The sequence below is a fragment of the Tripterygium wilfordii genome, chromosome 19 (assembly GCF_013401445.1).
Source record: "Tripterygium wilfordii isolate XIE 37 chromosome 19, ASM1340144v1, whole genome shotgun sequence".
NCBI classification, from domain to species: Eukaryota; Viridiplantae; Streptophyta; class Magnoliopsida; order Celastrales; family Celastraceae; genus Tripterygium; species Tripterygium wilfordii.
This window is the reverse complement of record NC_052250.1, coordinates 1,597,112-1,612,103: the sequence shown is the minus strand read 5'-3', so window position 1 is coordinate 1,612,103 and position 14,992 is coordinate 1,597,112. Positions and strand designations below refer to the sequence as shown.

At 36.0% G+C, this 14,992-nt stretch overlaps 2 protein-coding genes across 2 annotated transcripts; both read left to right on the top strand.

Annotated features, from left to right (window-relative positions):
- Positions 1-6,374: 6,374 nt before the first annotated feature.
- LOC119985018 (calcium/calmodulin-regulated receptor-like kinase 1) lies at positions 6,375-10,671 on the top strand. The gene is made up of 8 exons (XM_038829168.1): positions 6,375-6,653; positions 7,128-7,495; positions 7,938-8,091; positions 8,503-8,629; positions 9,377-9,462; positions 9,559-9,630; positions 9,855-10,055; positions 10,200-10,671. Exons 2-8 carry the CDS (start codon positions 7,182-7,184, stop codon positions 10,533-10,535), a joined length of 1,290 nt encoding a protein of 429 aa, XP_038685096.1. The 5' UTR covers positions 6,375-6,653; positions 7,128-7,181; the 3' UTR covers positions 10,536-10,671.
- A 1,168-nt stretch (positions 10,672-11,839) lies between these two features.
- Positions 11,840-14,700, top strand: LOC119985266 (50S ribosomal protein L24, chloroplastic). The gene is made up of 4 exons (XM_038829510.1): positions 11,840-12,001; positions 13,410-13,448; positions 13,788-14,018; positions 14,287-14,700. The coding sequence occupies exons 1-4, from the start codon at positions 11,897-11,899 to the stop codon at positions 14,491-14,493; spliced, it is 582 nt and encodes a 193-aa protein (XP_038685438.1). The 5' UTR covers positions 11,840-11,896; the 3' UTR covers positions 14,494-14,700.
- Positions 14,701-14,992: the final 292 nt, after the last annotated feature.

Here is a 14,992-nt window from a genome sequence, read left to right as displayed (position 1 = left end):
AAGCGCTGTATACTGTGGGCCCAAATCCATGCATTGGACACGGGCTTGGCCTGGTATAGTAGCCCAATCTTGTGTGCTTTAAGCAATGGAATGGGCCCAAGCCCATGCTTCAGACCCTAATTGTCCAAGGCCCAAGATCAACAAACCCAAAGCCATGTGTAATATACAGGTGTAATGGGACTCCCATAATGTTTCAAGGCTAGCACCACTCAAATCTCAAATTACTCCATGGCATGACTGAGAAAGAACTAGGGTTTGTACTATAGCCGAACTCTTGGGTATTCGAGTTCGGCTCGAGCTATATTTACAGGGCTTGAGTTCAAGTTTGAGCTCAATCCAAGCTTGCTATTTGAGTTCGAGAACAAACATGCATGTAAAGTTCGAGTTCGATCGGCTTGTGTGAGCTCACCAAAAGTCTCGAACTCGTACTCAAGTTATAAATAAATAAATTTTAAAATCAAATAAATTATTCTATTATATTCTATACTTTTTTTTATCTAGCCGAGCTCGTGAGCTTTCGAGCCCAATTATCTCACTTTCTAGTTTAGGCTCGATAAATAAATGAGCCCATTACATAACTCAAGAGTAGTTCGAGTTTTTATCGATCGAAACTCAAATCGAGCCCGAGCCCGAATGGCTAGATTAAGGCTTGGTTTTACTAATTAAGAACAAACCTATGATGGATGCTTCCTTAATTCCATTTACGAGATCTACATTGAAATGAAGTTATTTGAATCAAACAAATACATTAATATATATACAAATGATCATATATGCTTATCAAAAAAAAAAAAATGATCATAGATCCAATTGGGGTCCAAGTACTAATGGAGTATTGGACCACTACCACCTTTTTTGCATTAAAGGGGAAGAATGTAATGAGAAAATCCAACTAATCTTATATATAACCTTCAAAGATGGAATGTGAAATTGTGCTTGAGACACCAAAGAGAAACATAATAACATATGCACATGCAAACACATGTGACTCTCACATGCAAACCATGTATGGACCCCAAGTGACATACATGCTTGCTTCAAATATATGCGACCATAAATATTAAATAGTAGTAGTGTGTCTTTGTATCCAAGTACACTTGACCATAATTGATAACCCATGAAAGAGAATAGTATATATATATTGCATGATCCCATGTAATGTATTGTAATGCTATGCTCCACTTCTTCTTTTGTTCCTCGAGGTGCTCATAGAGAGCAACATTTATGATTACCATATAGTGAGTAATGATTTTATATCCTAAGGGGCTAGATATAAGGATGAAAAAATATACCTTAACAGGTGTTTTTAGGGTATATGTTATCAATACCCATAATTTTAATGTATTAAAAGTGGTGACAAAAATTTTCCTAACCAACTTGCACATATGCCTTTTGACTTTATAAAAGAAAAGGAGATGATTTGGAATCATATGTGCCATCAGATGATAATTTCAAATTCTAAAAATTCAAGGAAAATTGTAGAGCCCTGCATTCCTTGACCTATGTATCTATTGCGCGATTGTTTTTTATTTATTATATTATTATTAATATGAAAGAGGGTTCAAACCTTGCCCTCATTTCAGTCGTGATAAGTGACATTATATAACTTTTTTTTTGGTAAGTATAACATTATATAACATTTTGCAATAAAATTCAAACCTAGGAGGGAGAATTTGAAGCTCACTAATGAAAAAAAAGGAATATTGTTGTATACAAATTTAGCTAGCGCCATGGATGCCCACTTTTTTTTGGTAAGTATACGTTATCAATACCCATAATTTTAATGTATTAAAAGTGGTGACAAAAATTTTCCTAACCAACTTGCACATATACCTTTTGACTTTATAAAAGAAAAGGAGATGATTTGGAATCATATGTGCCATCAGATGATAATTTCAAATTCTAAAAATTCAAGGAAAATTGTAGAGCCCTGCATTCCTTGACCTATGTATCTATTGCGCGATTGTTTTTTATTTATTATATTATTATTAATATGAAAGAGGGTTCAAACCTTGCCCTCATTTCAGTCGTGATAAGTGACATTATATAACTTTTTTTTTTGTAAGTATAACATTATATAACATTTTGCAATAAAATTCAAACCTAGGAGGGAGAATTTGAAGCTCACTAATGAAAAAAAAGGAATATTGTTGTATACAAATTTAGCTAGCGCCATGGATGCCCACTTTTAATTGCTTTGTTTCTTCTTGTGAACCCTAAAACCAAGAGAAAGTGAATAGGCTATTGGCCAATTATTAATTGATTAATTAGTTTTAATCAAAGAACCCATTTGAAAAACAAAAAAAAAAATGCACACAACCCAATAAGCTAAAAAGCAAAATTTAGACAAACTAATCAAGCAAATTAGTGATTTTGTAAAGGAAAGTATGTAAAGAAGTGGCCTTTGTCACTTTCCAGTTGTTGGTTGGGACAATCACTGGCAAATTTTTCTTCATACCTAAACCCTAAAGTTTTCCTTTGTGAGCTTTTTTTCCAAGAACCAATTTGACCGTTTAGTAATAATCAATATCAACTTTACTTAATTTGATTTCATGACTCTTTTGGGTTGCCTTTAATTTCTTGAAGCATTATTCATTGGCATCATGAAAAAACATTCCAATCCCTTGAGTTTGTGAAATGACAAATTTGACCTTGTAGATAAGTGTAATTGTGTGTGTTCCAACATCGTGATCCTCCACCACATATGATTTATTAGAATGGAATAATATATTACTTAAATATATGCAAAAAAATATTGCAACTAGACACAATGTCAAAGATTGTGTATATAGACCCCAGTCGTGATTATTATGCATGCATGATCACGCGTCAATAGTTAGGGTCCAAAGTTATGACGTAGACGACAAAATTTCTGACCTACAAGAACAAAGGAGGTGCTTCGTGGCCTATGGACACTTTCGACACTCAAGTCGGCGTCTTTCTCAAGAATCAATCAAGTATTAAATGTTGTAAATTCAAAATCCCTACCTCGTCTTAGTTTGATGGTTCCTTTTATAAGTGCTATATGTTTCTTGGGATTATCTTATCCCGATTGTTGGTTTGTTAGGATCTTGATTTGATCTTCGACGTTGAGGTGTATTGATCTTAATATTGTCGTTAGGGTTGTTGAGATATAAGGATTCATCTTGATAATGACTTTTATGGATTGACTTTGACTCCTCCTTAAGTTTAATCTAGAGAGTTCTCTGTGACTTCGTTATCCCTCTCTATTTCATCTGTCATACTGAGATATTTCTTTCTAATTTACATTAAGGATAAAATTATAACTATACTCAATAATCAAAGTCATATATGGTATATAGTAGAATGAAAATATTCAACAATGGAGTGGTCAATTTATAATTAGTTGGTGATATATAGTGTTTGAAATGTTTTCAAGATATCTCAATCCTGATACAGTGCATAAGAGTCACATTCATCAAAGGTCAGATGTGCTGATACAACAATTGTTTGACATACCAACCTTAAAATTTTTCTCTTTTAATTATAATATTTTGTGCTTAATCTTTTGATTTCTAATTATGTGAAAACCCAAAAAAAAAAAAAGAAAAAAAAAAGTGAAGTGTCCGGACACCCAAACAAGTGTCCTTACACCTCGAGCAGTTTTTGAGCAGATATGCAATCTGTCTCATTTTCTTCACAAAGTGTCCGGACACTTTATGAGCCGTCCGGACACTCGACGATAAATTTCAGTTTAAAACACATTGGGACAGTTCTAGGTTTAATTCTTTCACTGGTTTTGACAGAGAACGCCAAGAGCGAGAGAGAACTAGAGAGAAGAAGGATTTTGGTGTGAATCAAGGAGAAAGAAGCTTGACTTGAAGGATTTGGACTTTCTAAAGCTTGGTTTTCAAGATTTCTTCAAGATTGAGGTAAGATTTCCATGGATTTCAAGCTAGGGTTTATGGGTTTTGTGGGATTTCGTGAAATTAGAAGTTTTGGGGTAAAAGATTGTTGAGTAATCAAAGTTTATGTATATTAATGCTAGATTTGAGCTTGTATTGAAGTGTGGAGATAGGAGGAGAGGTGGTTGTCCTAGGGTTTGAAGATTTGGGCAAGGTGAGTAGTTTACCTTCAAATTTTGAGATTAATGTGAGTAGTTGGTTTGGAAAATAATAATTTTGGGATGTCAATTGAATTGCAAATGCGTGTATGGTGTAGGTTATTGAACTTGGAAGATTGGTGACTAGAATTGTGGTGAGATTTTACTCAAACGAGGTAGGGGTTTTCTTAACCCTTAATCTCAAACATTATTGGCTACCCGAATTATGTATTAAATTTGTTAGTTTCCGCCTTTTTGGTCAAGGGGAAACAAGCCTTGGATTGGGTGCGATTGTGAACTCAAATTTATATGTTGTGTGTTTAATATTGAATGCATTACCCGTGGACACTCGGTCATCTATCGAGTAGTCGATATTCTTGATTACATGGTTGAATGACATTGCGCGCAATGAATTTAGTTGCATGACATTCATGTGTGATGCTGCATTTGTGCATGGTGAAAGTGGTGGGTTGGATTTTGGTATGTACGTCAACGTGCACTAGTGGTTCCGGTAATTGGCTCTAGTGGCATGATATGGAATATTTGTGCGAGCATGTGCTAGTGGTTCCGGTTAATTGGCTCTAGCAACATGGCTCGGTTGGATGTACGGAATTGCATTTGTTTGACAACATGGCATATTGTTGCATTGCGTTATTTCCTTATAATATTCCGGACCGTTTTTTTTATTTATACTCCTATTCGGTATCCCTACTGAGCCTCCTGCTCACCGTTTCATTTTTTCCCCCTCCTCAGGTGATATAGGTACTAGCGCTAGTGCTCCGACTACGGATCAGCAGGGAGGAGCGTGACGCGGATGGCCTGGACTTGTGATGATTTGTTGTTTATTTTGTGTGGTCTTTGATTGGTCTTAGGCTTAATGGTATATTGGGATATATACGAAATGTGTGGGATGAATGATGATTTTGGATGGTTAGGCTTGATGCCTGGGTATGTATGTGTGTATGATGAGTTATGTTTGAGATGATATGGCCGGAGGCCCTGGATATTTAGTTTGGTGTTATGGGAATTGTGTATTTTAAATTGTTATGTTTTATGCATGAGGCATTCTCCGATATACGGGGAGGTGCTGCCGAATTTTTGTTTAAAATTTGTGTTGATATAATGGTGAGTTAAATGTATTGAGTCTTGGTTTTTGAGTGGCGGCACGTGAGTGCACACACGTGTTGCCAATAAGTCACGTTCCTGGGACGGGGCGTGACAAATTATGTCATTCTTTTATTTATCTAGAACCAATATTAATGCTCAATTAAAAAATTTCTATCAAAAAAGGGAATTGCAAAATACATATAATTATATTTACGTGCGTTTTAATGAAGTAATCGAATACGAGTTTCTCACAAATTTTCAGGTATTTGGATTATCTTATTTTTCTCAAACGCGTTGGTAAATCACATATAAATTATAATACATTAAATTTAGATCCTCCAAATAAAAAGGATTCATCGTCAATCAACTCGACCACCGATGACATTCCATATTCTTCCAAAATCTCTTGAAATTATTTTCACTGTTAATTATCTAATACATTTTAGGTCAAACAAGAAGATTGTTACCTTGTTGAAATTAGTTGGTGTTTAATTTCCAGACATATTCAAAGCCAAAATAGAAAATGTAGCGATTGTAAGGTCAAATCTAAGCAGATATACATGGACATATAATGTCACACCAACTACTTTGTGGGGATAGATTACCAAGGAAGGACCATATGGGGTCAGGTTGACTTGCCAACACCCCGTTATAATTTATGGGCACCTACCCAATGTGAGATTATATCAATCGAACTTAAATCATGTGGGTGTAAAAGAGTTGAGTTGTGGAGTATTTATATTTGTTTGTAGGTTAGCAGTCAGCGTAAAATTTTATCAAATTTATGAACACGAAAATGAGAATATCGTTAGGGCGTTATGGAGAAAACAAATACATATGATAGATTTTTGATGATGTTCTCATAGATTGGTGTAGCCGACCTTTAATTATTGGGGTAAAGGATTGGAGGATGAGGATGATGATGTTGAATTATGACACTAAATACAATTTCTTACAAAAACTAGTTGTAAAATTTTTTAATGCTACGTGTTAGTTATTACAGTAGGCCCCACCCCACATCAATCAAAGAGACTCAGCCCACGACATGAATTCCATGAAGAAAGGACATAACTGTCATATCACAGAACCCAAGGCTATTTTGGGAAACATAATAAGGTAACCCCTCTGGCCCTCTCTCTCTTGCTTCAATAACACAAACGGCGACTCACGGAATTTAAAAATAGAAATTCTATTTATTTATTATTTTCTTCTCTGTTTTTCTTTCTTTCTTTCTTTCTACACTTACCGTAATCCGTATTTGCTACCATTAATTTTTGTTGTTTGTGTTGTGTTCTCCCGAAGCAGATCTCTCTTAATTGCCTCCTTCTTCTGTGATTCCTTTCTCTGCACTTCACTCAAAGCTCTGCTTTCTTCTTCTTCTTTTTTCTCGGTCGCTTTCTAGCAACATTGCTTACAGTTTCACTCTGTTTTCGCCTTCCAGAAAGCATGGAACTTTATGTTTCAACCCTTCTCTTCTTCACAGGTATATGTATTTCCGGTTTCTGCTCTGTAAATGGAAGGTTGGTTTACGTTGATTTCTTTTGGTGGACAGTTTTTTCTGTTTGGTTGCTCAGAAAGCGTGGAACTTTCTTTATCAGTTCTGGTCGAAATTGTTTGTTCCCACTCAATTTTGATCTGACCCTTTTTTTTTTCTCGGCAACCAAACAGAGCTCTGCTGTTTTGCTTAGATTTGAGCACTCCCAGATCAGGTTAATTTGCTTCAGAAGTTCTGTGGTTTATGAAACTAGTTATTGCGTAATGAACTTGTCTTGGATTTGGTCATTTTGAACATAAGATTGTATTTTGGTCTCAGATTTGACTTCTTTGGTGGCTGTGAATATGCTTTACGAGTGTTCTAAAGTTGACCTTTCAATTGTAAAAGCTTCTTGTGTTAAAATAGCACAAATGTGCAATACAATTCAAACGGCGTTGTTTTGACCTGTGGGTTATATTGCAGCGTTGTCAATGGATTGGAGTCTTGTGTAGCGGATATTGAATTGCAAACGAGGAGATGAGAGGGGAGTCATCTGGATTGATAATTGGGATTTCCATAGGTGTCGTGATCGGTGTGCTTTTGGCTATTTTGGCGTTCTTATGTGTTAGGTACCATAGGAAGCGGTCGCAGATAGGGAATAGCAGTTCTAGGAGGGCAGCTACAATTCCTATCAGAGAAAATGGTGCTGATTCATGTAGTATACTGTCAGACTCAACTATTGGTCCCGAATCACCAATGAAATCTGGACGCAATGGCATGCCGTTCTGGCTTGAAGGATTCAAGAAAAGTAATGGGGTCTCCATGTCTGGGATTCCAGTGTATCCATACAAGTATGCTTCTCTTCTGACTTGTGCAATGATGAAACATGGTCGATTGTCAAATGCATGTCTTCTGATTTTGTTCATCATTTTCTTTTGATGAGAATGGTAGTTTGATATGTCGTAAATTTGCAATGGATTGCTGATGTATAGCAAAAGTTATGCACCTCTGAGTAGTGAAATTTTTTTTAATTTGGGAATACTCCATCATATTTGATGCTAAAACACTTGAAAATGGAAACCGTGGCTTTAAGGCACGCTCGTTTTTGTAGAATTGCCGCTTTAGAATGTTGTGGATAAAAACCTTGGTTAACTTGTTATGTGTTTGCTTATTCTCTAAAAGCAACTATCTACACACAAAGGTGGGATATATTTGATTCAGAACCACTTGAAATGATTCTTCAATTCATTTAATTTTAGGATTATAATTTTGGTCCTGATAATACTCATCCAGGGATCTGCAAAAGGCGACCTACAATTTTACAACCTTAATAGGACAAGGAGCATTTGGTCCAGTTTACAAAGCTCAGATGCCAACTGGTGAGACTGTAGCTGTTAAAGTGCTTGCAGCAGATTCTAGGCAAGGGGAGAAAGAGTTTCAGACAGAGGTAATGTCTTCTATCATAACCATGCTGTCAAAACTCAAAATTTAGGAAGATAACCTATTACGCCTTATTCTTTTATAAAGACTATACTACACCTTTGGTACATTATGACTGCGAAATTAGTATCGATATTCAAGGGTTTAGTTAAGGGATCAAAACATGGAAAATATTGTAATACATGGTGTTGTAATCAGATTCTTAATTTAATGGAAGACCTTTTCTGAGTCATTTTCACCCATAGCCCATATGTTGCAAATCATGAGCATGCTTGACGAACCCCCAGGGAAGATGTTCTTTTTTTCCTCCTCTGCATAGCATCATTTACCTGAAAGCTTTGTCTTTCACTTCGTGTACTAGTATTTTCCTGTCACCATATGCTTCATTTGTTTATTCTTTAACCATCTTTCATTACAGGTTATGCTGTTGGGAAGGTTGCATCATAGAAACCTTGTGAATTTGGTTGGATATTGTGCAGAAAAGAGTCAACATATACTTATATATGTCTACATGAGTAAAGGCAGCTTGTCTTCTCATTTGTACAGTAAGTTGACAAACAACTATTTGTCAAAAAATCGACTGGAAATTAATTTTTTTATTTGAAGGCTGTACTTGCATGGGTGCACTTGCTCTAAATGTATATTGTCATGTCTGCTTTGTCTTCTCAAAAGGCTCTTGCCTAAAACTAATCAATTTCATTGCAGTATGTTCTTTTATGTTTCTACATCTTACCCCATAAGTTAAGGGCTGTAATTGATACTAGGGATAATTATTTTCATCCGACAATTTCTTCGGCTCAAATGGCTGGTGAAATTTAAGAAGAGACTGTGTACCAAGTTGATTCAATTTTTTTTTTTTGTTCATAGTTGTATCATTCACCATCTGGATTTTATTTCAATATTCTGGTCTGGGATGGCTATACTCATTTAGCAAATGCTATTTGCGCCTGTGTAGGGTGAAGACTTTAATTGAATTGTTTTATAATGAAAGCTTTTTATTCTTTAACTTCTACCATTTTCAATGAAAATTGTACTTGTAGACGGACTGGGGCTCTTAATTAAAATGGTTCAAAACATCTTACCCATAAATCAGTATCACAACCAGAAATTTTAGAAATGTCTGTTAATGTCTTCTCCTCAGTTTGGTTCTTTTATCCCAAAAGGTTAAGCTGATATCTTTTATATATTACGTTAACAAGGATAATTATAATATCTTGTTCATGCTGATTTCTTGAATATTACACAAGCCCCTTCTGTGAAACGTAATGTGCTTTTGTTCCTCAATTATGCAGATGAAAGTTATGAACCCGTAAACTGGGATGTGAGGGTCCATATTGCTTTAGATGTTGCGAGGGGCCTGGAGTATCTCCACAATGGGGTAAGCTCTCCTCTCAAGGACTTATTAGGGTAACTGTTGGGTATTCGTTGGTATTCATGAGCTTGTGATTAATAATCTTCGTGTTACGATTTTCAGGCAGTTCCTCCTGTAATTCACAGGGACATAAAATCTTCCAATATCCTTTTGGATCATTGTATGAGAGCCAGGGTATGTGTGGTGCTGATTATCATTTTTAGCTCAATAATACTAGACATTTCTATTATATGATCAGTTGTCTGTATGTCCCAAGTATTTTCTTCTTCTTCTTTTTCGCTACCTTAGAAACTTCATTGATTTTCGTGTCTAAAAGCCATATATTTGCATTCCTCATCAATTTGTAGTCAGGCTTTCGTAGTTTTTTTATTGTGTTTGATTATACTGGTCTCGAGCAGGTATCCGACTTTGGACTTTCAAGAGAAGAGATGGTAGACAAGCATGCTGCTATACGAGGAACATTCGGATATCTTGATCCTGAATATGTATCTACGAGAACCTTCACCAAGAAAAGTGATGTTTACAGTTTTGGCGTTTTGCTTTTTGAACTTTTAGCTGGCAGAAATCCTCAGCAAGGTCTCATGGAGTATGTTGAGCTTGTAAGCCCTCTATCTTGAATCTGATAAAATGTTTAACTATTCAGTTACTTTTACGCGTAGTTGAGACTTGTATTTCCTTGTGAGAATCCTACCATATTATGTTTGTGAACAAACTTTTAACAAATTTATGATATGGGGGAGTAGGCAGCGATGAATACCGAGGGGAAAGTGGGCTGGGAAGAACTCGTGGATGCTCGTCTTGATGGAAATTTCGGCGTGCAAGAGCTCAATGAAGTCGCTGCCCTTGCATACAAATGCATCAACCGTGCCCCAAGAAAACGACCATCCATGAGGGACATCGTGCAAGTGCTATCGCGGGTTGTTAAATCAAGGCACAACAGAAAGGCTCATCACAAGAAGTCCATATCTGCTGCAACAGATGAAGTTTCCATTGATATGGACCAACCAGAGAATAGGACTCCGGTCTCTGAACATCGAAGAGAGGAGTCTATGGACAGTACTGATACATATGAAGTCTAGATGATGAAGTTTTTCATCAACTCATTTGTCACATAACTTGATTTTGGTTCAAAAGAATATCTAGTTTGCTAGCAGACTTAGCTCTCTGTAATATATTGTGTAACATAGTTAGGTGAACAGGTTCCTTTCTTTTCAACCCTTCTGTTTTACTAATGTGTAGGGATGGCAAAAAAAACCGACCCTAGCACTATCCATAGGGTACCTGGTCCATTTAAAATCCGAAAACCGATCCCATAGGGTTTGGAAACGGTTTTGGTTTTGATTTTCAAACCCGTTATGGTTTAGGGTCGGGTTTGGTTTTTGATGTCGGGTTTGGGGTACCCGAACCGTTTAATTAAAAAAGTATATTATAGTAATAACATTATAAATCATTTATATAAAGGTATATTACTAGAATGTTAAATTTTAGCATGATAAAACATATTAAATAAAATAAAATAATATAATTATATAGATATTACATTCAAACTATAACATGATAAGTCATATTATTTTTAAAAAAAATTGAGTTATACATTTATAGAAAAATAAAAATATTAAAAGTTAGACGGTAAACAGGTACCCAATGGTAAACGGTTATGGAACGGTTCCGGTTTTGGAAATTTAAATGGTTTTTTAAACGGTTTTGGAACGGTTTTGGTATTGAGTAACTTAAATGGAAACGGTTTTGGTATTCATTAATTGGAAGGGTACCCGACCCGTTGCCATCCCTACTAATGTGGCAATGCCCTAAAATTTTCATATTAATACCTCAAAAATGAAATGAATGAAAAAACTCAAATTTTCTTAGTAAGTATATTTTACTGTTTTTTTTTTCCTCACATGTATTAAGTCACATTTTTTAATCCAAAGGAAGAAAACTTTATTCAGAAATCATTTTGGGGTAGGTAACCCCTAAGATATCAGCCCAGATAAGATCATTACAATTAAAAGAAGGAGTTGTAAGATAATGAATATCCGGAGGTAAGCTGAAAGCATAAGAAGCAATATTATCAACACATTTTGATACTAATTGAATTGAGTTTGCGATCGATGCGTTGAATTGTCCATTCAAGATTTTAGATAAATTTTTATTAAGGTCATTATGATTTACATTCTAATTATGATTTTTTTAGGCTTTCGAATTTAGGGTTTAAAATTTAAGATTAGAGGATCTAAAGATGAAAATAAATTAGTGATGGGGAGTTGAGACAGTTTAATTAATCCACTTTGGTTACAAAAATTTAGTCCATGGGCCCAAAAATATTGGAGCCCAAGCCCACTTCCCATTTAGTGATGTCCTCCGCAGCCTGCTATTCTGTTATCCCGTAATAAATCATCGGATAGAGCTCAACAAAGAAGAAGAAGAAGAAGAAGCGAAAATGGCAGCCATGGCTGCACTTCAAAGCTCAATGGCCGGTCTTTCTCTCTCCTCGAACTCCTTCTTGGGCCAGCGCCTCTCACTGCCCTCTTTCTCACCTTTGCCTGTACGTTGTCTCTTCAAACTCGTTCCACTTTGCAGTCCTTTCCGAGTTATTTTTTCTGTCCCAGGTCCCAGTTTATTTATCTTTATCAAATTATGATGAAATTGAAATGGGTTTGCTCAAATTGCAGCTGTGAACACTTTAGCTGGTTAAAGTGTTTTTTTTTTTTGTTTTTGTTGTTGAAATTGGAGTTTCGGTTTGTTGCTTGGTTTGTCTGGAGAATGAATTTCTAGTTTTTTTTTTTACTCTCTGCCTCTCTGTTCCACGATTACCTTCAATGGGTGGCGGGATGATACATGGGTTCTGTTTTGATTGCTCTAGTACTGATGTTGAATTCAATAGAAACTCAGTTTCTTGATAGTACTATCCGTCCTTCTCGCTTGTGGGTGTTTGGATTGATTTTAATTTGAACTGTGTCTGTCTATCAGTCACTCTGAGCTTTCACTTTACACTAATGGAAATAGGATTATCTGATCAGGAGTTATACAATGTTTTTGTATTAACACAAAACTGACTATCTAATCCTAACTAACTGGCTTGGCTTCTGTAGCTTATGGTCATTGCTCTATTCACTGTAGAAATGCGTCTGTGTTTTGCTAGCTTACACAAGTGCTGGGTTGATTAAATTTCTGAATTTAGGATGCTACTTGACAAAGTTGCATTTTACACCTTCAAAGTTCAAACTAAGGAGAGAGACATTTTTTACTGCTCTGGTCTTCAGTTTGTATGCCTATCATGGAATTTGTAACCTTGCCTAGGATTTGGCTTTAAGATTTCTCGGTCTTGTTTTGTATTGTGATTTTGATCCCCTGGGCCACGTTGCACATTGGTTTCTTTCTCTAAACTTGGGAGTCTCCTTGTTATGAAAACATAGAGCGATAAGAGATAAGTTCTCAATAATGTATTCCACATCTAAAGTCTGATTAGTTTTTAACTTTTAAGCTTTTAATCTCATGTGCACTAATAACTCGACGAGAGAGATTATGGACAGAATCAGCCAGATGAAAAATCCTGTCCAACAATAGTTTCATTCATGCCGCAACTATTTGATAACCCAAAATTGTTTTTCAAAATCTTATACATTAATCAAGCTTAGTATTCGTTAGTCAATGACAAAGGTCTAACCATACTAATATAATGAATACCACTTTTATTGCTTGTTTGACTACACCAAAGTTCTTATAATATGAACGAGTTCTGTTTAACCAACTATTATTTGTCCTAAGAGAAAACTAATTGCTGAGCATTCTCTTGATTTTTATGTGGTATCTCTGTTTGGGTTATCTTATTAAGCGTGCATTTTCATTTAGTTTTGAAGAACTACCTTTTCAAGTCAACCTTGTATGCAGTATAAAAGGGATGGTAGTTTCCGTGGTATTTCTTAATGATCCATCTGGTGTTTTTCCTGCAGGCTAAACCAACATTGAAGCCCTGTCAAGTTGTAGCGAAGGTTTGTATTGCAGGGCTTTTCTTCCATCTGAATTTCTTTTAAGTCATTTTTTCTTTCCTTATGAACCATTGAAATGTTAGGTTTATATTTGACACAACTAATAAAACTTTCATAAGGCAGGTCTGGCAAGAGTATGCAGTGGCCTTTTTGTTTCAAAGGGAGCTGGCTTTAGTAGCTCACTAGCTCCACTGGTGGCATAAAGGTCCCTGAGTGGTCCTTTTTCGTGAATGTGTGGATTTTAGACATTAGATTATCAAATTGGTATTTGGTAGTCCTTCGTTCTTCAATACCGCTTTGCTAGTCTTTTAATGAATCTGTATTCTCACGCAACTCTTGCAGCTTAAGCGATGGGAGAGGAAGAAATGTAAGCCGAACAGCCTTCCGATTTTACAGAAAATGCACGTAAAGGTAGGAGATACAGTAAAAGTAATAGCTGGACGGGACAAGGGTAAAATTGGAGAGATAGCTCAAGTTTTCAGGCACAGCAGCATGGTGCTTTTGAAAGATATAAACATTAAGATAAAGCATATGAAGAGCAAGGAAGAGGGTGAACCTGGACAGATCATCAGGGTTTGTTTCCTTAGCTTTCCTGTTTCATTCATGAACAGAATATGATATCTTTTTTACACTGATATACGATTACATTAGGTGCTGGTGGCCCGAGTTTAGAGCTGGCCCAGCTGTCCGGTGGCATGTTGGGCCGGGGAATTCTCGGTTACTAAAAAAACAATTACATTAGATGCACATGGAAAACTTTTTACTTAACTTCCTCTATTGGTATTAATCAAGAAGCATAAATGTACGTCTCACGCAATTGAATGGTTTTCTTATGCTCCAGATTGAGGCACCCATTCACAGCTCAAATGTTATGCTTTATTCAAAAGATAAGAATGTAGCAAGCCGAGTGGGTCATAAAATTCTTGAAGATGGGACGCAAGTACGTTACCTCGTAAAAACTGGAGAAGTAATTGACAGTGCTGAAAACTGGAAGAAATTAAAGGAATCAAAAGGAAAAGTTGAGGAAGCTGCTGTTGCTGCCCCCTAGTATCGCATCCTTGATTTAAGCATTTATGGGTTTCTTGCAATTCTAGCTGTATTTCCTTCCTCATCTTTTATTCATCTTTGGCCACAAGTTTCAATGAATTGTTTTTGGTCAATTTTTTTTTCAGACTTCATGTTACATTGTATTAGTGCTCTTCATATATGGAAGCAGTGATGTGTGATTTATAGAGGATATATTGTTTTTGGTCAATTTTTGTCTGAGACTCCTGAGAGTTTGAATTTGGCATGATTTGGACCACTGCATTTGTTGCTCTCTTTAAAAAAAAATTAACCATAACGGGAAAGAGCAATGCTATAGACCCCCCAATCTTCACTTAAATTGAGGGTAAAATGGGGGTCATAAATTGGAGAGTCTCAAGTATTTTTCAACGGGTAATATGCGCCCAGATCCCTTGAAGTTTAGTTTGAATTGGACCATCTAGAGTGATTTGCGCCGTCTAAACCAGACGGAGTGATTTGCGGCGAGAGCTGATTTAGTTGCA